At 37.3% G+C, this 26102-nt stretch overlaps 3 protein-coding genes across 3 annotated transcripts in view; 1 reads left to right on the top strand and 2 right to left on the bottom strand.

Moving 5' to 3' along the window:
* The window catches only part of LOC127876766 (uncharacterized), a 332105-nt gene that overhangs the window by 213297 nt on the left and 92706 nt on the right, over positions 1–26102 (top strand). The gene's annotated exons all lie outside the window — the stretch shown is intronic.
* Positions 8631–13156, bottom strand: LOC127876779 (solute carrier family 22 member 5-like). Its single transcript, XM_052422253.1, has 6 exons — positions 12935–13156; positions 12097–12231; positions 11474–11556; positions 10895–11012; positions 10361–10433; positions 8631–9001 (listed from the first exon to the last, which is right to left on the bottom strand). Exons 1-6 carry the CDS (start codon positions 13048–13050, stop codon positions 8822–8824), a joined length of 705 nt encoding a protein of 234 aa, XP_052278213.1. The 5' UTR covers positions 13051–13156; the 3' UTR covers positions 8631–8821.
* Positions 16740–26102, bottom strand: part of LOC127876758 (centriole and centriolar satellite protein ofd1-like) — a 40354-nt gene continuing 30991 nt past the window's right edge. Inside the window, 7 exon segments of the mRNA XM_052422207.1 lie at positions 16740–17939; positions 18817–18872; positions 19289–19414; positions 20491–20642; positions 21093–21230; positions 21848–21954; positions 22268–22391. Of these exon segments, the coding sequence (XP_052278167.1) occupies positions 17894–17939; positions 18817–18872; positions 19289–19414; positions 20491–20642; positions 21093–21230; positions 21848–21954; positions 22268–22391 (749 nt within the window). The 3' untranslated portion in view covers positions 16740–17893.

The following is a 26102-nucleotide window of genomic DNA, read 5'->3' as shown; positions in this document are numbered from 1 at the left end:
GCGTTTGAATAACTTTGACTGTTTTCCTGCTCCTTCATCCAGACGCTTGCTGAATAAATCGACGCCGCATTACGATAATAATTGCAAAGAGGATATACCAAAAATGAGCAAAGAATTTTTGATTGAAGCTATTGTATCGTACGCATCGAATTTTAGGAATGTGCGTTAAAGTCAAATTGGTTGCGTTTTCAATACGCATGATATTGTATTTCTTTGCGTTGTTAAACATTTTAATAGGGTGAAGGACGCATATACGCAGCTTATCTGGGGCACTGTCAAACTCGGGCAAGGCTCCTCAGTTTACAGCGAGGGACACACTTTTTTGCCCGCAAGCGTAAACACACTGACGTGGGTCGATGGTGCGAAAGCGAGTCCGAGTCAGCGTAAACAGTGTTAAAACGCCTTAGCTCTGAAAATCAAGTCTAATCGATAGCGTGTTCGTTTTGTTTTCCAACAGCAGTACTGTTTACCGAAGGCAGAACATAAGGTCTTGCATCATCGTACCTCTTTTTTTTCGGTGCTGAAGTATAACATAAATTATGAACTTTTGTTGCAAATGGACGTATTCTAGTTTACCTATACATGTATATGCTAATACGCGTTTACGTTATTTGTTTGCAACTAACTTGGAAAAAAGCACATGGTCATTTGGAACACTTACCCTACAATTAAATCAATATATTTGGACAAAAAATATGGGCAATATATTCTTTGTCTATATCCAATAAACGTCGTGGTGGTATCTCTAATATATGTTTGTCCAACAAATGTCCGTGCATTGTGATCAGGGCGGGAACTCTACATGGGCTCCGAGACAACATGACCAACCGCTGAAGGTCACCTTTACCAGACTGAAGTATGGGCCGTCATCTCTGTCATTGTTGTGAATAAAAAGATAAGTGGTACCCCATTTTACAGATCAAATATGACGCTAGACATGTATGCTTAAAGAGGTAATTGTGATGTGCGATTGTTGCTGACTTCCTTTATTAAGCATTACTGTTGTTGGTTTGCAGACAGACGACACTGTCCATTGAACTTGATTTATAGAGCTAAGACGTTTCAACATCGTTGACGCTCAAACTCGGGCACGGCTCCTCAGTTTACAGAGAGGGACACACTGTTTTGCCCGCAAGCGTAAACACACTGACGTGGGTCGATGGTGCAAAAGCGAGTCCGAGTCAGCGTACTGTTAAAACGCATTAGCGCTGAAAATCTAAAGTCTAATCGATAGCGTTTTCGATCTGTTTTCCAACAGCAATACTGTTTACCAAAGGCAGTTAGCAAGATCTTGCATCATCTTATCTCTTTTTTCAGTGCTGCAGTATAACGTAAACCCTGACCTTTTGTTACAAATGGACGTATTCTAATTTATCTATATTTGCTAATACGTGTTTAGGTTATTTATTTGCAATAAACTTATATGGAAAAAATAAAGCACAAGGTAATTTGGAACACTATACAATTAAATCAATATATTTGGACAAAAAATATTGGCGACGTTTTCTTTGTCTGTATCCAATACACGTCGTGGTGGTATCTCTAACATATGTTTGTTCAACAACTGTCCGTGCATTAGGATAAGGGCAGGAACTCTACATGTGCTCCGAGACACCATGATCAACCGCTGAAGGTCACTTCGTGTGTCTAGTGTCGCCCTTGATAAAAGAAGTGCGAGATCATAGATGGCACTATCCGGATTCCGTACGTTTAGGAAGATCTTCATTTGTGCGTGTGTGTGTGTTTATTCATTTTGTATTTTCCGCTAGTCTCTTCATCTCGCAAAGAAAACCGTTCATCTCTGGCTTCAGGACAACTCAAATAAAGAAAGACTGTTGATTAACGAATGTTCTTTATTACGGAGTTCTAAATATGACGCTGTGCGCCAAAGTATGGAAAACAACCGAAAAGATAATGGTTCCCCAAAAAAGATATTGGTTCCCCAAAAATATAGGGGTGCCCTAGCGCACAAACACCATCGTCACAAAATAACCAGGCTAAATAGAGCATCGTGACATCTTTCTAATTTCCCGGCGAAATAAAAACCACGCTTGATACCATGTCATGGATGTATTGAGCATATCCCCAAATGTTCACAATACACTATTTTCTGAACGACACCATGTCATATTTAGTCAATCGCTAATGGCGGCCCAAGAGATAACCTTTAAATGTATCGTTCATTGCATTTAAAAAGCAACGTAAAGTCAGAGTTGCTCCGAAATAGCCACTGCGAGGTGGGACCCAATGGTCTGCGCGGTTACGAGGATTGTATGAGAATGTTGGCTGCACTAGGCGAATCATTCTTCACAATCTATTTAAAACGTATTTACTCATAGTTATGAGTAAATTTATTATTCTCTATTCTCAAAATACTATTAAAACCTCATCATCTTTATAACCCATATCATCATCATTATCATTATCAAACAAATAATAAACCAAAGACAAAATAGGAGTGAGTGCTTGTATTTGACAGGACTTTCGAATTGGAGTGAGTGCTTGTATTTGACAGGACTTTCAACATATAAATGCAAAAACAATTCTTCTGACGCCCGTATGTGTTGTATGTGCAATGGATATAGACCTCAACGGCACCGCTCAATTGATGAGCCTCGAGACGAGTGGAAACAGTGTAACATCTTTGTTCAGGTGTATAAAGAACTGAAACGATACTATTTAAATGCTGTAGGGCATGTAATTATGAATTCTTCACATGCACATGTGTGTCATGTGAAAAAATGCAAATTGATTCATAACAATTAGACGTCATGTATATATCTCAAATAAAGAGTTACTGTTTGAATAAACTGATCCCGGCCGATGCCCAAAGTGCACACAGGACGCCCACAATGCCCATCAATCACGCTAACTTGCTTAAATATTATAAATTAACAATTGTGAAACATTAATTTGTTCAAAGAAGCTGCTAATATCTGCAAGATTCATCCATCACCACCAATCAAGAGAAGTGTACATGACTTCACGTACACCCCATACAATAATCAGTAGTAAAAAACGATTCAGGTAAAACCGCGAGCGGGATACGCAACCCTACTGCCATTTTTGTTTTCTTATTTTTTCTTTTAATGGCAGGGGGACGTATGAGGACCCATGGCTCGAGACCGGTGTCTAGGTGCCTTCATCACCTCCCGAAACCTCTAATTTTAGAGAAATCTACAAATAAGCAGCTATTATTATACTGTAAACATTAAGTATTATTTAGTAAAAAATGTAATTAAAACATTATCAATTTCATTGCGCAAATTAACATAACAAACAAACATCAAAAGCATCCCGCACACACCCCGGACATCAACATAAAAACAAACAAATCACTCAAACCATAAAATCCATAAAGCACCTAAAAAGAATGTTGATAAATCATAAGTATTCCGAGAAATATATAAATGCATATGACAAACAGCTATATTAAACCGACTTCAACATCTAACCAGTCACACCAAAATGAAAATATTAAGTAATCGTACAATAAGAATGTCTTTAAAATTAAACGTTCATTACGAAAGACAACAAAAAATAATAACACTGAAATTTAAACATACCAATATTTCAATAAATATGCTGGAGGTACTATCTCCAGGAAGTGAGAGTCTCGAAAAACATGACACCCATAACTTAAAAAACCTCATTCAAACACAATATTAAGTAAAAAATGAGTCAAAATAATCCAGAAAACTTAGCTGCTTCAGACTTAAATGAAAATACACCCATCGTCTTTCCAAGTAAAGGAATCGGTTAATGTTAAGATCCAATCTCACATGGACTAAAAACCGAACTGAAAATATACTAAATATAGACTTTATAATTGCAAAATTATAAACATAAAAGCAATGTAACCAATTATTTAACCATACATATGTTCATTAAGGGCGGGCGGGCGGGGTTATCACCCTTTCGTTTTCTTGCTCCATAACTTTGCCTGTCAAAAACAACCCTCGAATGGCGTCTCACTAGATGTGCAAATCATATATACCCCAAAACGAAAAACTCGTGCGCTTTCGCGCTAAAACATGCACACAAAACCCGTGCATTATACGCGCTAAACCATTACCATAATCTCTCTTCTAAATAACACGTATTAAACCATACTATACCGTATTTATCAAACCGAGAATAATTTCATTTACTCATAGTTATGAGTAAATTTATTATTCTCTATTCTCAAAATACTATTAAAACCTCATCATCTTTATAACCCATATCATCATCATTATCATTATCAAACAAATAATAAACCAAAGACAAAATAGGAGTGAGTGCTTGTATTTGACAGGACTTTCGAATAAAACAAAGAGAGAATACAAATAATATAAAACATAAAATGAATACCTAAATATTCTCCACCACGTTATATATCTCTCGAACTGTGTTTTAACTGAAAAGATACAATTATAAACATTTGTAAAAGCAATAAAATTAATTCAATCAAAATAGGCACACTATGGCCTTCAACAACGGTCAACTGACCACACAAGCCAACTGGCTTATGAACATCAGGCACACTCTGGCCTTCACAAACGGTCAAATGACCACACAAGCCAAACGGCTAATCAACATCAGGCACACTCTGGCCTTCACAAACGGTCAAATGACCACACAAGCCAAACGGCTAATCAACATCAGGCACACTCTGGCCTTCACAAACGGTCAAATGACCAATCGAATTCACAAGAGAATTAAACAGATATAATAAAACAATATTTACAAAATTAATGATAAACATTAAAACGGAAATAAAAAATATCATAATCATAATCCTTATAATAATAATAACATACTACATAAACCATACCTTTATGTTCTCCAATACTTAATATACCATTCGTACTGTCCAGTTACTGCACTGCAAAAAATAAACTTGCAAAGATTGTTAATTCCATGTGAACATGCTTTTTAAGAAAATAAGTTCAACTCACAAAAGCCAACCGGCTTTCACACATCAGATCAACTTGCTTTAAAAAAATGGTCAACTGACCATACAAGCCAACTGGCTTACCAAATCAGGCCAAATGGCCGTAAACAAATTGGTCCAATGACCACAAGAAAACATACACACAACACAAACACAGAACTTAATAATACTCAAAAGCATTTCCAAACCATTTATATAATAATATATTATAGTGTCTTTAAATGTGCTACGAACAACACATCATACATTTCAAATCACACATACATTAATAATGACTTTTCACAAATCTAAATTTAGCGACACCGATAATCTGTCTTTCAAAGAATCTTTAACATATCCGTCCTTAGTGGAAACACTTTTTCATCTACCATGTCTTTGCCAAAGTCTATCCACAGTCTTATTATTGGCACTTATAGATGCTCCACCAGCACGAAAAGAATGAAGTCCATATTTAGAAGAAACATAACCCAATAGACTTAACTTCTTCTTAAAACTATCATTTATAGTAGAATAACTTATATGCTTATTATTAGAAATCAATTTGAAACAGTGTTTAACATTACACAAATAAACTGGTCTAAACACATTATCAGTAGATGAACATGCAATATCTGCAACACACAAATACTTTTCAAACAATTTCACAGGACATGTGTCTGTATTAGTTTTTGCAATCAGAACAGTATTACCCTCTCTTAAAATGTCCGTTTTTGACTTTTCAACTTTAATATCACAATGCGTATCTAAAAATACAACATTTGATCTTTTAACAGACAAAATTTCACTTATCCTAAAAAACCAGCATAAAATAAGAAAAAGATTGTAACGCCTCTTAAATACCCCAAAGAACAATCGCTCTCAGAAACAAAAGTGTGATAAAATTTCTTTAATATATCTGATGTAATAGGCTCCTTTTTAACTACCGGCTTTGCAATTTTCCGAATGCACCCAAATAAAATACATCATAATAATCATAGTAATAATAATAACATACTACATAAACCATACCTTTATGTTCTTCAATACTTAATATACTATTTGAACTGTCCAGTTACTGCATTGCAAACAATAATTTTGCAAATATTGTAAATTCTATGAGACTTTCGTTCCAAGAAAGTTCGGTAACCTGACAACACAAGCCAACAGGCTTTCACACACCATATAGACTGGCTTTAAAAACGGTCAACTGACCATACAAGCCAACTGGCTTTCAAAATCAGGCCAATTGGCCTTAAACAACTTGGTCCAATGACCACAAGAGACATGCACAAATACCAAACACATTTTACTAATGTTCTCACAATCAATACGTATGTTCAGTCTTAAAATTAAAACTACCGACTTGACATTTGTTTTAAGGTTCAATTCACCAACACAGACAAACTTTAAGCTACTGATCGAACCCTGGCTCAAATTTCCATGGCAATAGCATAAGCTCAATTGATATACTAGAACACCGTATTAATTTTGATTTACTAATTTGAAAACAACAAAATGCTTAACACACTCAAATACAAAGCTATAGGTACTTGGTCGGCTGCAAAACTCGTCATTTTTTGGAATTTTAACCCATCAAACAAATCTCAAAGAAAACCGGTATTGATGCAAAGTTGAATTTCTGTGACTCTAAAAGGAATACATGTACCATCTGAGAATAATCCCTGTTGCTGAACCGTTACTTGTTTTTGTTCAATTAAACGCAAAACCTAGAAACTCATTCATTTTTACGTGCTAAACCATAACCATACTCACTTTCTCTTCTAAATAATATGTATAGACCAACATCATTCGGTATTTATCAAACCTAAAATAATTTCATTCACTAAAAATTCGTTAATGTAGTATTATCCATTCACAAAATACTGTCAACTATTCCTCCTCCTCATTAATAACGTTAGCATCATCATCAACATTTATAACATCATCATCAATAAAATCATCATTATTAATCTTAACAAGTTATTTTCTAACACATAATTACACAAAAAAACAAACAAATTATACCTTTCGAGCTGCCCTCTTACTATAATGTTACACTATTCATTATTTATTCTTCGAACTGTCCAGCTTCTGAAAAAATAAACTTCGCAAACATGTGTAAATGCAATTTCAACATGTGTTTTGAGACATTTTTGTGAACTGACACGCAAGCAAACTGGCTTATACGCATCTGAAAAAATCTGCTTTCAACAAACTGTCAACGGACAACCCGAGCCAACCGGTTAATTTACAAAAGCCAATCTGGCCCTTAATAACATACATTTAATGTTCTCCAATATATATAATATCCTTCGAACAGTACAATCTTAACATTAAATAAAAACAAAAATGTAAATGTAAACGCACGTTTTAACAAATTTGGTGAACAAACTACACGCGCTAACTGGGTTTATCCACATCTGGTCAACTGGCTTTCACCAAAACGATAAGCAAATTACACATGTTAACTGGCATTCAAAAAACGGCCAAACACCATAAAAGCAAAATGTCTTTACACATCAAGCCAACAGGCCACCAAACAAGAACAAAAACTATCACGAAAACAAAATGACTTATATTGCAAATAAATCCAGTCTACTTTTGTTATCATTACAGTACCTAATCTTTAAAAATGCATTTAACTATGACGAAACTAAATTTAACAAAACCGATAAATGCCTTTCATCTAAGTTTAAAACAACAGTCTTATGGTCAACGCTCTTTTCAAACCAACTTTATACCACAGTTTATCCAAAATATCGTAAATTAATTAGCACATATGCATGCACCATTATTGACACCAACCTTGCAGGGAAAACTTAACGTCTTAAATTATTATGAAAAATATAATAACTCAAAATGTTTTAATTCAATTTAGAGAATTTTTTTTTTAATTGTATACAACATTAACATATAAACTGTTTATTTAATATCCAGCGAACGAGATGTAATATATGCAAAACACAAACATGTTTCGAAAAAAGTTTACAAGACAAGTCTCTATAGCTGTTTCATAGATGAATAGAATATATATTTCCGTAATGTATCGATTTTTGATGTTTCATTCTTAATTCACAATTGGAATACCTGAATAGTTTAAAGATATGTTCGCATAAATTTTTATCCGCTCATTATCATACCACGTCATATATCGCACACAACCATCTAGCTGAATTATAAGGAAAACGGCATTTAATTGTTATTAATCGTTTGTTGAATTATACGCTTGGAACTAATCTCTCTTCTAAATAACACGTATTAAACCATACTATACCGTATTTATCAAACCGAGAATAATTTCATTCACTTTGTTGTGCCAGTAACTTGTACTCTTTATTAATCGTCCACGGAGCTTTATTATGCTTTGATGTGAGTCCGATGATTGTGAAAAGTGCCGAGCGCGTGCCGTTACATTTGTTTGAATACGTCGCCGATTTTAAAGAAGTAGGATTAGAAGATGATCATGCTCAAAACGCCTACTACTGCACGAGATATCGGCTTAACACCCCGATGGAATCGCACAATATATTTTGCTACGGCGCAAAATAGGGTGTGTTTAAATGAGCAATGCCCATAAAATGGTTGATTTCAGTACATGAATAGCTACATACACCCACAAGCATAAGGACTGAGATCTGTCCGCGAGAGGATTATGACATGATATTAACACATAAAGAAAATCCCGACTGCATTCAATTTTATTGAATACATCGTACTTGCATCGTTTACGAAATTATAAATACTGCACTTTGAATACGAAGTCTCTGATTGTCGACGCCTTTCATTTACAATGTATTTTCATACAACTTGGATAAATAGTTCGTTACAAGAACAGGAAAGCTTTTTCCGTCGTATTAGTATGGTCCAAGTATAGAGTCAGATATATAATATCTCCACCGGCCAATACTATAAATGATCGTCAGAGCGGGTCACTCCGTTCACGGCGCGGTCACTCCGCACTATGGTCATCTCTATCTTGTCCTGGAGTTCCGTCCCCTTGGTCTCTGAGAGCGCAAGCGTTCCCAGGATGCAACAGCAGCTAACGGCGGCGCAGACAAAATACATCACACCCGGCACCCGCTGATCCTGTGGGCACAATACAACTTTGAAAACATGTTTGAACAATGAATTATCAGTTATAACACGCTAATGTATTGTTTTTACCAATATCTTTAAGCTGAGCCTTTGGAACTACGAACTTATTCTATGTATTTCAAACATTTTTCAATGTCCATATCAATACATGCATTATTTATCATAAACTAATGACTTATGATTCATGTTGAACTAATTTTAAATAATGACAATCAAACAAAACCCATCGTTGAGTTATAAAAATCCTTAATGTGATGTTGAATTCTATTGCTGTAGTCATTTTTTGATAATGACAGTGTTCAATTAAATTGTAAGCTACATAAGCTGGTGCTTTTTTGTTGCGTTAAATGCTTTCTGACACGCATTTCCCATTTAACAAGAAGGGTGTTCAAAGGACCGTCTTTTGCTGCAGTCCGCGATTAACGAAGGGTCTGTTTAAGTAATCAACTGGGTGGCGGTTGAGCCCTTTAAATGGACGTGTTCACAGTTTGGCTAAATGACATATGTATGCATATATTTAAAAAGGAATTTATGCATTAAATTAAAAAAATAACACTCATGGCAAAGCATTTGTGTGAATCTATATGTGTTTATTAATAATATTGAATCGAACGTTTGAAACAATTGTAATCGATCATTAAACGAAAACGTGTCTAACCCACATAACATTGTAAATAACAATCAAAATTCAAACGCCAGCGTGATGTAGTGATCCTGAATTATATTTTGCTTCTAAAGGGGCCGGGTTTGAAACCTCACGTAGGCACATTTTGTTATGTTGTTCCTTGATAGAACATGAGATACAATCAGTGTCATTTTTTCCCGGTTTATAGTAGTGTCACTCATTGACAATACCACCCTTCCTGGATATGATGCAAAGGCAGACATTATTTCATTTTAAAAATAAATATAGTTTGATTTTATGTTTTGTCTTAATTTTGTTAATGAAATAATAATGACCTTGTAATATGTTGTAAATTAGTAAATTCACATTTTCAAGAGTTAGGTCTTCATGTCCGAAAAGAAACTTTCCTTTTCATAGTGTAAGATAACTCACTTTATTAGGAAATACCATTTATTATCTTGCACTTTGCAAGCAACATTCGGTCAATTCGCAGACAAGCTCTGTATTTTATAAGACTTATTCTTACTATTGAAAATGGCATTCCCGGAGAACTCATACAATCCTAGTAAGATAAACGTATAAACAACATGTTATAAAATAAACAATACAGATTTCATTTAAACGTGTTTGAATGATGCACGTTGTATCTATTTATATTGGACATTTGCTTGATGATAAAGAGACGAAACTTGGTCCATTACATTAGGCGACATAGTTATCCTTACTAGATATGCAAGCTGTGGTCCCAATATGGCCCCTATCCGCGCGAACGTGTTCAAGAAACCGTATCCAATGTTCCTGCAACAAATATTCTCAGTGATCGATGACGTACTATATGTTTATATTCTTTCCGAATCCAACCTTAAGCAAACATGTTAATACCAAAGAGTCATTTGATATTGATTCTATTTGAACCACAGTGGATGTTTACATTGACAAATACGATGTTTACAGAAATTGTAAAAACGTTGTTCTACACAACATCAAGCGATCTACATGAAACCGTTAAAAAACTAGGTTAAGGTCGCTAAACAACTTTGGGTTTTGAACCTGTTAAAGATATGTCAAACATTACATAATGCACTTTAAATGTATGTAAGATGTTTGTTTATCAATGTCAATGGTATATGAAAAACTTTTGGGCTTGAACCGGTTAAAAGCTATACCAACACTACATACCTTTAAACGGTCAATGCAAAACCACATGGGGTGTAAACTGGTTGGGAAAGCATGTCTGACCTCAGCGAATGTGTTCGTACCTTATGACCGTGGGGTAGAGTTCCAGGGTCATCACCTGAACGGGGCCCCAGGCGAGGCCGATACCCAGACTGGCGAACAGAGCGAACCCGTTAGTCAGGGCACCGCGGTGCTCAGTATCTAAGACGAAGAAAGAAAAAAAAGCTCAAAACGCACACTTATTTACATTTGACTAAAGATAAAACACAATAAAATAATTATCACGCAATAAGAACATTTTGCTGTTTGTCATTTTAAAGAATATCGTTCAACTTTTATAATTGTGCGTTTAAGAATGTCGACAATAGGCACCGATGATTTTTTTTAATTGTTTCCCTTAACTGTAATAATTGATGACAATTTATTTTTACACATCCATGATCCCTGATAATGTGTTAGTTTTTAGTATTTTAAAGTGAATGTTCTCGAAAAAAAATCGCCTAACGTTATTCAATACGTAATACATCGTATCTTATTCTTATTTTTTTGGGGCTGTCGCAAACATGTATAATATTGGACATAAATTGCACAGTTTTGCTTTTAATCAGTAAAATCCTATAAAAGCATAATGTTCATATTATTTATTTTATGTTTTTTCATACCAATAAACTGGACTATCCCGACGACGACACAGCCTACGGTTGCTATAACGTACGTCAGGACCACCGTATACCGACGACCGATTCTAAAATGATCGTTAAACAGTAATTACCATAAAAGGCGCAGCGAGGTAAACACACGGTTTTGTAAGCGTAGAACATCGAGGTATATGGACAACGATTCATCAGGCCCAACAAATCAAGGGGCCTAATAGTAAGGACGGTGCCGGGTGGTTAATCTGGACATGTTTACGTACACATGTAAGGACAGTCTTGTATTTCATCGTCAATTAGGCGAATAATAACTTTACATAGGTTGGCACATACATTTAAAAGTGTAGAGCGAAATAATAGAGCTATATGAAGAAGTCAACTCGTCACTATGTTGAAATGTTTTGTTGTAAAAATCGAAATACAAAAACCATTATCTTACGAAGATAATACTCACATAGATAATACTTAACATTTTAAAATTTGAAGAAAAAACAACAAGTGTAGCAGGCAGCCCTTCATTCTGATCAATAGTTTCATATATAAAGACATTATACATTCACATGATTAAAGTGCATACTTTTTGGAAACAGTTTAGCAGATTATATTAAATAATATTCTAGCGCCCGACTCACACGTTGGTGAGGATAATGGCGCCGAAGCTGACCGGAATTCCGATGACGCTGAAGATGAACCAGTTGAGGAAGATATTCCCTGAAAGAGCCTGGATTCCGAACTGGATGCCGTACGAGAGCATGCCAAGGGCCAACCTAGACGGTAACAGCAACAACATGGAGGTACAGTGCGAAGATGGGCTTATCTAAGTATTGTTAAATGTCACGGGTGCGTAAGTTATGTTTTATATCGGCAAGTGCGAAACTCACTTTCCGCCGACTGTCAACATAAGTGCAAAATAGGCTACATCTTCAAAGTCAAAATCATCAACGCTAAAAGTATTGTATTTCATAATACTGTTTGGACTGCATATAGACTGACCTGGGGCGACATACACGCACGAGTCCTCGTATTTTGCCCGGTTTGACCACAGGTACCGGTAGTTAACGTGTGGCTATGATATCAATAAGTAAAAAAATCATTTTTACAAATAGTTGAATACCTTGATATATATTTTTTTTCAGAGAAGATTAATTTTCGTTATATTTTTTTTTATTCAAAATTATGTTTTTACTAATAAATATCATAGCCACACGCTAACCACCTGTGGGTTTTACAGCTGCTTGTCTCAAATTATATAGTTAAGCTCGGATGTTCATAACATAACAGTACGTAGAGACATTAAGGAACATGATTAAGTCCGCATCTTTCACTGCCGAGAAAATGGTTATCTCTGTAGCTTAAAAGAAGTGCGTAACCTGATAGTAGGTATTGATATTCATCCACGTGGTGTTCTGGAGATGGTTGTGCGTGTTTACACGCAAACGTATTGAAATATGTTCACCATCAATAGCTTACCAGTTAAGCGCAGACAATAATGTTGTTTTCACCAGTTGTCTGGTCTTCAAAAGATGAATAAAAGTGTACTTCCGCTTATCTCCGGAAGTTAATTCACCCTGATCGTTTTTTAACATATGGAGCAAACTGTCGTCTTTGATTAACTTCCGGTTAACCTTTGCGATATAACGAATGACCCTGTGGGCGTCTGTTGTTCGTTCGTGAGAAATGAACCACCGGAAACTCTCGGGAATAAACCTATAATACGTATTGTGCATGATTGTACAACAGTCCAAAAGTAAGAGTAAGAAAAAATCAATTTGGAATTCAGCGAAATACAACAGGAAAATAAACTTTTAACGAACTGCGCGTGTGAAAATTAAACAGTTGACATGTTCATAAAGGCATTTGAGACGATGTGTTAATACAGTTGCTGTCAAGTAAAGAGTACAAAATATATCATACACAAATTGATTATAAATTGTTTCACATACCACCACAAGAGCAAAAACGGGACGGTAACTATGGAAACAAGAAGGTGCAATTTCCGCCAGTCGGGCATAACGTAGCTGACCAGGCAGAACACGCAGGCAATGATGGACCACGACGGAAACTGGATAAGCCACGCACGCCATTTTGAAGGCATCACTTCCGTCGAGATGCTGTACTGGACGGTGAGAAACGCGCCCATCGCTAGTCCTGTTAAAATTAGAGATGATGCGTCTATAACATATTGCCGACAGCATATTTAATCGCGAATATACCGCTTTAGCTAGCGAGTGAGTTTATGATGATGATGATGATGATGATGATGATGATGATGATGATGATGATGATGATGATGATCATGATCATGATCATGATCATGATCATGATGATGATGATGATGATGATGATGATGATGGTATCGATGATGATCATGATGATGGTATCGATGATGATCATGATAGTTATGGCTGTGGTGATGATGACAACGTCGATGATAATAATGAAGCTGGTGATGATTTTGTTGTTGGTGGTTATGATGATTATGATGATAATAGTGGTATGATAGTTACGATTATGATGATGACGAGTATTCAGTATAATAACTACGACGAATTTGCTGTTTTTGCCGTTGTTGTTGCTGCTGTGGCTGATGATGATAATGATTGTAGTGGTTATGATGTTTGGTTTGTAGTAATGATGATCAGTATGTTGCTGAAGACGAAGAGGAGGAGGAGGAGCATTCGTTCGTTGCTATGTGTTTGACATTTTATACAAGACCAGTGATGCGCTAGATGACGATGTTGGACAAGTGCAACTGGTAGTTCATGCGTTCAACTTTATGGTGGAATTGTTGATTTAGTAGTACACTGTGTAATGCATAGAGAGGAATGTTTCGGTATGGTATTCGCAAATATCAAAGGTTAAAAAAGCACTCAAAAGATGTGTACCACAAAATATTCTTGCTACACCAAACACTATCCACGACTGCGCAAAGTACGCCATGATGTTGGCTATAATCAGCAACAGCAGGGAACCAAACATCGGCGGCTTCCGGCCCACTATATCCGCCAGTTGGCCACAGAGAAGGTTCCCGGCAAATAACCCCGCCATCTGCATGGAAGCGATGAAGGAAGGGATCCAGCCGAGATCACAAGTTATCGACCACTGGGGTGTGAACAGAAAAGAATGAGCATACATTGGCAATACAATGTGCACTTACAGTGCGAATTTTTATTGTTGTTGTTTTTGATGTCGTCGTTATTATTCGTATTGTTATTTATTTATTGTCATTATTATCGGAACAGGTATATGGGGATGTTGCGATTTTGCAACAGGTCTTTACTTGCAATTTACTTATTCAACAATAACTAGAAACTGCAGTTTGCAAAGATGGCGCTTAAATGCTTAATGAACGTCAGGTTAGGTAAAGCTTGCGTTCAAGTTTCTGAACATTACATGAATGATAACCTATTCAAACGTGCACCTTATACAATATATTAATTAAGTTCAATTCACTTTCTAACACCTTTTGCTTATAACAATGTTTTATTTACCGTTACAAAATCGCAAACACATCAAATGGACAATTACAACCGACGATCCCATACCTCTGACACTATCGTGTGGAGGTCGCTGTCGAATACGAAAGACTTGCATCTGGAACCGTTCTGATTTGTGCAGGATTTCAGACCGCTAAAAGACATAATGTTCATTTTGTTTCCGGAAGTTGCATTTTCTGAAAACGTCAAACTTGTATGATATCCCACGTTTGAGACATTATACACTTGCGATGCGCTTTCAGGGATACTAGATTTATAATATCCGAGAGCGTTTGAGTAATTGTTCGTATAATTGTGACTATTCCACGGACTCTCGTGCACAGGTTCGGCGCAGCGCCAAGACGGATCAGCAACAGAGAAGAACGTGAGGAACATAGAGAACACGACCGGAAGTTTGAGCGCATGGCCCGCCACGGCGAGCAACATCTGCATCCGGCCGCAGCCGCCTAGCTCCTTCACGACCTTGTCAACGGTGGGCTGCGATTCCATTCTTTAAAATTGTGTTGTAACTGTTTACTATCAAAATACCATGCATCAAACCGTCTCTCCAAAATAACAATACGTGTCCCTATCCGATACAATTCTGATGTAAAACAATCAGTATATGATACCGACCGGTGTTCGTTAAACAACATACGGATTTTATTATAATTCTATCCGAGTTTCCAATTGTTTCCTTGACCCACACACATGTTTAAAGCCAATACTTCCCAACAGGCCGTCTACATCAACGTGACAATATGTCATTGGGTTGCATTGTGCGATCAAAATCTTGTTAATTATTCGTGGGTTAGACATCATAAACATGAAGTGGCATTCAAATCTTCTCAAAGTTATGAACATGAATATATTAAATGTATTGCTATCACATACATCTTCGTATGTATTTAGAACAGCGTTAACCCGTAGGTTTAAGTGAATATTTTCGCACATGTCAAGCGTGACCTGGACTTGAGAAGTAGTGTGTCCTTCTGTTAAGGATTACTAGAAGTGTTCAAAGATTTCCAAAAACTCGGTCACCATGTCAGGAGTTAGAAAAACCGTGTTACCACTATAGAAGCATTATCTATGCCTTAATCTTTGTGAAACTTGTTCAGAATGTTTATTAGACATTGTCTCGGTCATATATGAATGTAGGCCACATGCGTAAAAAAACTGGGTAATCAGGTCAAATCTAATAAAACTATTGATACCACTCTAGCGGTCAGACTCCTTTTGAAGTTATTTTGAGAATATCTATGCCACGTTGGAATCCGGGTCTCATACGTCCAAAACCTAAGGTACCAGGTCAAGTCTTATAAAAACACTCACGAGGCCACATTTATGATGAAACTTGATCAGAATGTTTGTCTTGCCAAATCTTGGCCAATTTTGAATATGGGTCATGTGTTTACAAAAACTAGGTCAACAGGTCAAATCTTAGGAAAACCTTGTTACAATCCTAGATACAACATGTATTACGCAATCTGTTGAAACCTAGTCCATTTCTGTATAATTCAAGATGCTATTCAAGTGATCATCATATAAAAACGACGTTTTAGGTACACCAACAAATGCGCTGGCATAAAAGTAAAGGTCACTTCAAGACATAGGCACAAAATATATCCACAGTTACCTCGGTACACACTTTGTATCTGCAGGCGTCATGTTGTTTTCTAATTTTAGTGTTTTAAGATCACATTATATATGTAAGACAACTCTCATGTATGCGTCCAAAGACATTTAGTGGGGGATATCTGTGTCAAACGGACACATTTCTAGCTTAAAAAGAAAAATACTTTATGTTGTTCATATATATATATATTATTTTAAGTATCGCATAATAATACATCATAACAAAACAAAGCATATTCAGATTGTAAAAACAAATCTGTAAGTATCACATGCAAATGATTGCAACTAGATAGCTCTTATATTTAGTAAAATTACATAACTGCATGGTATGCTTTTCATCTAACACATGATTAATTTATTTCGAAACTGTAAAAACAAATGAATAAAAACAATAATGCTACCTACATAAAGCGTACGTTAAAAATAGATATTATTAAAAAATAAATATTCAACCAAATCAAATTCAAGATTTCATAAAAACAAAAGCTACATCCTGTTAAGGTCTTTTTACATTCAAATGTTTTGAGTAAGTAAATATTGCTAAAATTATTACTCTATTATCCTTGTTAGAGGAAAACATTGGATTTATTGTAGAAAATGTGACCAAGAATATCTCTTAAATACAGATTAAGTAAAGATTTTTGTAGGATCTTATTGAATACTAGCAAAACAGAAGTATTTTTATCTGGTGTGGTACCCAAAACACACAGTTTGAACAATCACGTTTCAAATACCAGCTTTTGAGATAAATGAAGGGGGATAACAGATACTAGTATATGACAGATATCATGGTAGCACATTTCTAGACTGCTGAACAGGAAGATATATCCAGTTCTAAAGTAAGACAAAGTACTGAAATCTAACATATCTCTGCATCAAAAATAGACTAGATCTACAAACAACAGGTTTTAGAATTCCTTAAAATACACACTGTTTTTCAGTAGGTATTTCCTGTTTGAGTAAAAATATTAAAATACAATAATACTATTAAAAAAACTGCTGAAAACAGCAGCAGCAGAAAACTCTTACACATGTATACACAACCTTTTGCAAATTAATAGAGGTGCAAATGAGCAACGTGTCCTTTCCAAATGCATATCCTTAAAACAATAAAATACAACTACATCCAATCAAGTCTGCCGTCAATCTTTGACACAAGCTTCTTCCAAACGATCTGTCAGCGTCCTCCTCTACCAGTTGAAGTCATCATCAGACTCTGTCTCAGCCTCACAAACGATCTGTCAGCCTCCTCCTCTACCAGTTGAAGTCATCATCAGACTCTGTCTCAGCCTCACAAACGATCTGTCAGCGTCCTCCTCTACCAGTTGAAGTCATCATCAGACTCTGCCTCAGCCTCAATTTCACTGCATTATGAAATAAAGTTACGAGTACATTCAAGCAACATTTTGTTTGAAACCTTTTTATTTTAGCTTGATTGCATCGAAAGCCTCAGGCTTATTTAAATGCTTTTAAGACCATGTCATGGGCCTATAACCAGCACTTGTCGTCTTTGGAGGAGATCTAAAGAACGCTCCCACAGTAAGGATTGATCCTGTGACCTCCCGGTTGCTAGGCGGACACAATATCCAATACACCATGGCGACCTAGCAACATTAATTTAGGGATGTCAACAAATAGCAAAATAGTGTTTTCCATTTTTGCTTGTTCCTCAAACAAATATTATTCAAATAAAATCTGAATGTTTTACACAAACCCTAATGTACTTTTCTTAAGAAATGAATTGTAAATTAAATTTTGCTAATAATTTTTTATATAATATAATAAATGTATTATATACATGGTATTATCATAGCAAGTTTTGTATGATTTAATTTATCCAGTCATCATGCCTTCATTGCAGATATTACAGCCTTGAGGAATACATGCACACTTTTATGGAATTGTGTTTATTCAATGTTAGAAAGTTTGATGTTACCATTTTGTTATGTAATTTTCATATGTATCTTTTTAAAACAGAATAAGAAATGGTGGGATAATTAGAATGCATACATTTAATATCAGCTTGATGTTGTTTAAAAGTTAACTTTTCATTGAATCAGACACAAAAACCTGATCGATTCCCCGTAGCTTGTGGTTTATGATTACTAAGACTGGCTTGATAAACCCTTTTTGAATTTTACATTCATCTTTCCTATTTACAATAACAGATTTAATGTAATAGCACTAGCGTCCTCTATCCGCTGCATTCATTTAATTCTAACTCAAGTAAAAGCAAATTACCTCTTAACTTCATCTGTTAGTGACAGGTCATCAATCTGTGATATCGACTTTTCAGACTGCAAAAAAAATGAACAATCAGTTTTAAAATGTGCTAATATTGAATATAATCAAATGTTGCTCTATAACTATTTAACATTAATTATCTTTCTATTTATTCACAAATAGAGGCTTTGTGTAATAGTATAATACGATACGACAATACAATATTAAAACACTATCCATGTTCCATGTATAATACTCCAAATTTCCCCCCCCCCCCTCCCCCCCCGGCCCACTAAGCTCAGCACACCATTCCTCGATCTCTCTTATCAGCCTGACTAATTAAGTTTCTATAATTCATTTACTTATCTATTGTGTATATACAACTTGTCAATTGTATTATTAAATCACTATCCATGTATACCCCTTCCCCACCCAAGTGCACGCCACTTCCGGGTCTCTATACCCAAACAGAGCCCTAGACAGCCCCTACCTCCTCTTGTTTGGGTGCTGGGGCAGCCTTCTGCTGCTGTACCCGCTCCATGTACTGCTTCATCACAGGGTCTATGCTGTCCGTCTTCTCGGACTTCTCTTCTGGTTCTGGGGTGGCAGGTTTGGTCTGCAAATTGCGAAGTAGATAATTCAGTTACCATCTGTATACAATTGAAACATAACATTAAGAAGTTTAGATTGTTTATTTTACACATACCATAAAGCCTTCTAAACCATATCTTGCCTCTTGTTACAACATGCCTTCTACAAATTTTGCTATAACATCATTTAATTTCAGTTTTGACACACTTCATACAATTTAAACTACAACACCCGTGCCTACATTTATAACATGCTTGCTACAACGCTGGCTTCAACATCTATGCCTAATGTTATAAACTCAGGGGTGTCAATTGGCCAAAATCTAAAATCCTATCGTTTTGGGGCCAGAGCAAAAAAGGGTTAATAATTCATGTAACTTTGTTTACTATTGTATGTATCTTTGTAAACAATATGTCAAAGTAAAGTAATTTGTGTTTAAGATGACATTTTGTGACAATAATCTTAAAATTCCAGAAAAAAATTCCTTGATTTATATCAAAAGCAAAATTGGTCCTTAAGGACCAAAATCCTGATTTCAGGAATAATCCTGAACTTTGACGCCTCTGTAAACTCCTCCCACAATACTCTCTACAGTACCTGTGCCGAGTGTTAGAACATGCCCCTCTTCAACATACACTACAATGCCAGTGCCAACTGTAAGAATATACATCATACACTTATCACTCTAACACATATGTCTCTTGATACATACCTATAGCTAAAACATGCATCATAAAATTCTTGCCACAACACCTTTGCCTACATTTATGACATTCCTTCTACAACATTTGCCTCAACATTTGTTCCTACAGTTATTAACTCTTTGCATGCTGGGAAATTTGTCGTCTGCTAAAATGTTGTCTGCTGAATTTCTTAAATGAGCATTTTCTTCGATTTTTTTTCAAAGAATACTATCAGAATAGCAAACAGTTTGGATCCTGATGAGACTTCATGTTCTGTGGCGTCTCATCTGGATCCAAACTGTTTGCAAAGGCCTTCAAAATTCGGTTCCAGCACTGAAAGAGTTTAACTCCTACAATATTCACTACAACACCTGTGCCTGCTGTTATTAAACTCCTCCTACAATATTCACTACAACACCTGTGCCTGCTGTTTGCGCTGTAGATCCTCCAGCTCTTGCTGCTCCCTCTGCCAGGCCTCCTGTTCACGACGCTGACGCTCCTCCTCTTTCCTTGCCTGCTCAGCCTGCCACGCTGCATCGGCCGCTTCAGACTTCTTGCGCTCAGCCTCTTCTGCAGGAAAACGAAACAGAATAGAGAATAAGTAGGTAAATGTTGAAATCAAAATATTTATAAGAGGATCCTTTAGAAAACGTTAACAAATAGCCATGGTAAGCTGTGCATATTCCTGATTAATTCAAATGATTTGATATTAAATCAAGTATTATCTGGTTTGGTACTCCTGAAAAAAAGTTCTTTATTTGATTTGAAAATCAATTAAAGAAAACTACTGTCCCTCCAGACAGTTAAACACAGAAAGGTAGTAAATCTGTTATCTGTAATATTTTTGTCAAAGAGAAGACTATCCTTCAAACTACAACAGCAAGTCTTAGAGTTTCCATGCATTTGGTTAATTAATAGAAAATGTCACCATACTGGTCCAGATTTCCACCCGCCCCTTTTAAGCAGCACCCTGTACCTTTTGTAATTCTAAACTTTACCCTTAATTCTCTGTGCATGTACCTGACTTCCAGGCATCATCAAGGGCTGGCTTTTTCCAGGCGGTGTCAAGAGACAGGGGAGGTAACTTGGCTGGAGGCTGGGTGACTGTTCTTGGCTGCTCCGGCTTGGAAGGCTGGCTACCAGTGGCAGAGACTTGAACTGAAAACCAGGGAAACGTGTTAAAATTATGTTGCCAACAAAGTGAACAAATTAGCTTACCTCCCTAACTGCAAGCTCCTACAAAACAGCATAAATTAATCAACTAATGTGATATATCTCACCAGAAAACCAAAAACATGCTATTTTATTTACCTATAGAATTGATCAATAAAAATCTATTGTTATCAGGTATGCATTCATTTATTTGCACAAGGGTTTGCAATAAATCCCTTGGATCATGTATATATGTGCTATTGTCAATCCTTGATTGAGACTGCTCTGCTGGTCCATTAGTATTTGGTTTTTATTGAGCCAAATGCTCTGAGAAAAATGAGCTTAATGCATCTGCATAAAGAACCTCATAAAGATAAGCCAGTGCAGCCAAACATGAAGGCTAATCAGAGATGACACTTTCTTCCTTAATTGGATTTTCTATAAGAAGCGACTTCACTTCAATGAAATATACCTAACAGGCCGAAATATCGTTCCTGATTAACTTATATGGACTGAGTCTAATCTGGGATGCTACTTTAAGCACATGCCTTAAGCCCTATTTTCCCAGAGCTCAGCTCACTTATTTCATCCTCTAGCTAGTCTATAAAGGGAGACCCGCCTACCTTCCTCACTGCTGGGGTCTGCCTGCACCACCATGATGCTGGGGGAGCCTGGTCGTGCCTCAAGGTCATCCACTGTGATGGGCCGTGGCCTCTCCACACGATCTCCTCTGAAACATAGTCAGGATGCAGCTACTATTGACTAAATGGTATAAATATTTAGCTGTGACATATAATTTTCTTAAACAATTTGTTTGCAGTTCTATAAGGAAAGTTTTGTTTAGATTGACAAGTATAATCCTTGTGAGATGTGTAACTTTTAGTGAATATGAGCATAGAGGATATTTGTTTGCTTTGGGGGTATTTCCTAGTTTTATTTTCTCAGTTAAGAGAGACAATATATTCAAGAGCAATATCTATGTATACAAAAATGTTTGCTACTAGGTATGTTCTAAGAAATAGTTCAGTTAAACTGGCACTTACCCTTTCTTTGCTTTCACCTCATCATCTGAGACATCTGAAAGACTAAACCTGGGCACCCCTTCCTGACCCCCTGATCCCTTCTTTCTGGGCAGGGAGGATGAACCCTTGAGCTCTGTTAAACTGTCTGAAATCAGGTACAAATGTAGCAGTGTGCAAGGAAAACAAATAAAACATGAGTTTTTTTACCATCAGTGGTCTCAAAATAAATGTATGGTAGGCATCAAATTCCTGTTTTATGTATCTTTTTTAGACACATTTCAGTTTTAAGACAATAAAGGTTTTCTAAAACCTGATTAATTAAGATAATCGTCACTAAAAAATGAGCTTTATAATATTTTTGCTAGGTAGTGTCACATCACCCAAAATATTATTTTTTCTGGTTTTGATGAAACATTATTTTGACATTAATGGCAATTTGGTGCTGCAGATACTCAAACTGGTCATGTTAAGAAAAAATGTAGATGAACTGGTAAATGCACTTAACTTCATATCCACTTCAAACATGTAAATTTAGATAAAAGGTATTCATTTTGGCTTTCCGAATGGTACCAATTAACTGCACAAGAAACTAAGCCGAAAACAAACACTGCTATAATACTGACTTTAGCAGTTGGGACAATCCTTAAAAGTAATAAGACCAATCTATCAGATTTTTCCTGACAGTGCTGACATTTCCAGCGCTGCAGTTGTCTGTGGCTGGTGGTGGTGTTGGTGGGAGAGAGAGAACAGATTGCATCATATGTGTCTTGTTCTGAGAAAACTGGACTTAATTCATGTGCGTAAAGTGTCGTCCCAGATTAGCCTGTGCAGTCCGCACAGGCTAATCAGGGACGACACTTTCCGCTTAAATTTGATTTTCAGTAAGAAGGGACTTCCTTCAAACTAAAAATACCATAAAAGCGGAAAGTGTCGTCCCTGATTAGCCTGTGCGGACTGCACAGGCTAATCTGGGACGGCACTTTACGCACAAGCATTAAGCCCAGTTTTCTCAAAACACTACACATATAAATGAGCCTCACTCTGGGAAAACGGGGTTTGATGGACACACGTAGTGGTGTCCCAGGGATGACACTTTCTGTTTGATGCACACATGTAGTGTTGTCCCAGGGATGACACTTTCTGTTTGATGCACACGCAGTGTTGTCCCAGGGATGACACTTTCTGTTTGATGCACACACGTAGTGTTGTCCCAGGGATGACACTTTCTGTTTGATGCACACATGTAGTGTTGTCCCAGGGATGACACTTTCTGTTTGATGCACACACGTAGTGTTGTCCCAGGGATGACACTTTCTGTTTGATGCACACACATAGTGTTGTCCCAGGGATGACACTTTCTGTTTAATGCACACACGTAGTGTTGTCCCAGGGATGACACTTTCTGTTTGATGCACACACGTAGTGTTGTCCCAGGCATGACACTTTCTGTTTGATGCACACACGTAGTGTTGTCCCAGGGATGACACTTTCTGTTTGATGCACAAACTTAGTGTTGTCCCAGGGATGACACTTTCTGTTTGATGCACACACGTAGTGTTGTCCCAGGCATGACAATTTCTATTTGATGCACACACGTAGTGTTGTCCCAGGCATGACACTTTCTGTTTGATGCACACACGTAGTGTTGTCCTAGGCATGACACTTTCTGTTTGATGCACACACGTAGTGTTGTCCCAGGCATGACACTTTCTGTTTGATGCACACACGTAGTGTTGTCCCAGGGATGACACTTTCTGTTTGATGCACACACGTAGTGTTGTCCCAGGCATGACACTTTCTATTTGATGCACACACGTAGTGTTGTCCCAGGCATGACACTTTCTGTTTGATGCACACACGTAGTGTTGTCCCAGGCATGACACTTTCTGTTTGATGCACACACGTAGTGTTGTCCCAGGCATGACACTTTCCGTTTGATGCACACACGTAGTGTTGTCCCAGGGATGACACTTTCTGTTTGATGCACACACGTAGTGTTGTCCCAGGCATGACACTTTCTGTTTGATGCACACACATAGTGTTGTCCCAGGGATGACACTTTCTGTTTGATGCACACATGTAGTGTTGTCCCAGGGATGACACTTTCTGTTTGATGCACACACGTAGTGTTGTCCCAGGCATGACACTTTCTGTTTGATGCACACACGTAGTGTTGTCCCAGGGATGACACTTTCTGTTTGATGCACACACGTAGTGTTGTCCCAGGGATGAAACTTTCTGTTGACATTTTCTGTTTGATGCACACACATAGTGTTGTCCCAGGCATGACACTTTCTGTTTGATGCACACACGTAGTGTTGTCCCAGGCATGACACGTTCTGTTTGATGCACACATGTAGTGTTGTCCCAGGGATGACACTTTCTGTTTGATGCACACACGTAGTGTTGTCCCAGGGATGACACTTTTTGTTTGATGCACACGTAGTGTTGTCCCAGGGATGACACTTTCTGTTCGATGCACACAGGTAGTGTTGTCCCAGGCATGACACTTTCTGTTTGATGCACACACTAGTGTTGTCCCAGGCATGACACTTTCTGTTTGATGCACACACGTAGTGTTGTCCCAGGGATGACATTTCTGTTTGATGCACACACGTAGTGTTGACCCAGGGATGACACTTTCTATTTGATGCACACACGTAGTGTTGTCCCATGGATGACACTTTCTGTTTGATGCACACAGGTAGTGTTGTCCCAGGGATGACACTTTTTGTTTGATGCACACACTTAGTGTTGTCCCAGGGATGACACTTTCTGTTTGATGCACACACATAGTGTTGTCCAAGGGATGACACTTTCTGTTGACATTTTCTGTTTGATTCACACACATAGTGTTGTCCCAGGGATGACACTTTCTGTTTGATGCACACACATAGTGTTGTCCCAGGCATGACACTTTCTGTTTGATGCACACACGTAGTGTTGTCCCAGGGATGACACTTTATGTTTGATGCACACACGTAGTGTTGTCCCAGGGATGACACTTTCTGTTTGATGCACACGTAGTGTTGTCCCAGGGCTGACACTTTCTGTTTGATGCACACACGTAGTGTTGTTCCAGGCATGACACTTTCTGTTTGATGCACACACGTAGTGTTGTTCCAGGGATGACACTTTCTGTTTGATGCACACACGTAGTGTTGTCCCAGGCATGACACTTTCTGTTTGATGCACACACGTAGTGTTGTCCCAGGGATGACACTTTCTGTTTGATGAACACACATAGTGATGTCCCAGGGATGACACTTTCTGTTTGATGCACACACATAGTGTTGTCCCAGGCATTACACTTTCTGTTTGATGCACACACCTAGTGTTGTCCCAGGGATGACACTTTCTGTTTGATGCACACACGTAGTGTTGTCCCGGTCATGACACTTTCTGCCTCAACTGGATTTTTCATAAGCAGAGACTTCCTTTAAAAACAAGGGCTGTTTGTAAAACACGCATGCCCCCCATATGGGCTCTCTGTTGTAGTGACAGCCATTGTGTGAATATGTTTTTTGTCACTGTGACCTTGACCTTTGACCTAGTGACCTGAAAATCAATAGGGGTCATCTGCCAGTCATGATCAATGTACCTATGAAGTTTCATGATCCTAGCCATAAGCTTTCTTGAGTTATCATCCGGAAACCATTTTACTATTTCGGGTCACCATGACCTTGACCTTTGACCTAGTGACCTGAAAATCAATAGGGGTCATCTGCGAGTCATGATCAATCTACCTATCAAGTTTCATGATCCTAGGAATAAGTGTTCTTCAGTTATCATCTGGAAACCATTTTACTATTTTGGGTCACCATAAACTTGACCTTTGACCTAGTGACCTCAAAAT

This window comes from Dreissena polymorpha, chromosome 4, assembly GCF_020536995.1.
Source record: "Dreissena polymorpha isolate Duluth1 chromosome 4, UMN_Dpol_1.0, whole genome shotgun sequence".
Lineage (NCBI taxonomy): Eukaryota > Metazoa > Mollusca > Bivalvia > Myida > Dreissenidae > Dreissena > Dreissena polymorpha.
Note: the sequence above shows the minus strand (reverse complement) of the source record. Positions and strands in the feature narration are given on the sequence as shown.

Coding starts and splice junctions, on each gene's coding strand:
- LOC127876779 (XM_052422253.1), bottom strand. CDS start 13,050: ATGTTAAAAAACGATCAGGGTGAATTAACTTCCGGAGATAAGCGGAAG. Junction 12,232..12,934: donor TTATTGTCTGCGCTTAACTG/GTAAGCTATTGA, acceptor GTTACCGTCTAG/GTTGGCCCTTGGCATGCTCT. Junction 11,557..12,096: donor GCCATTATCCTCACCAACGT/GTGAGTCGGGCG, acceptor CGATCATTTTAG/AATCGGTCGTCGGTATACGG.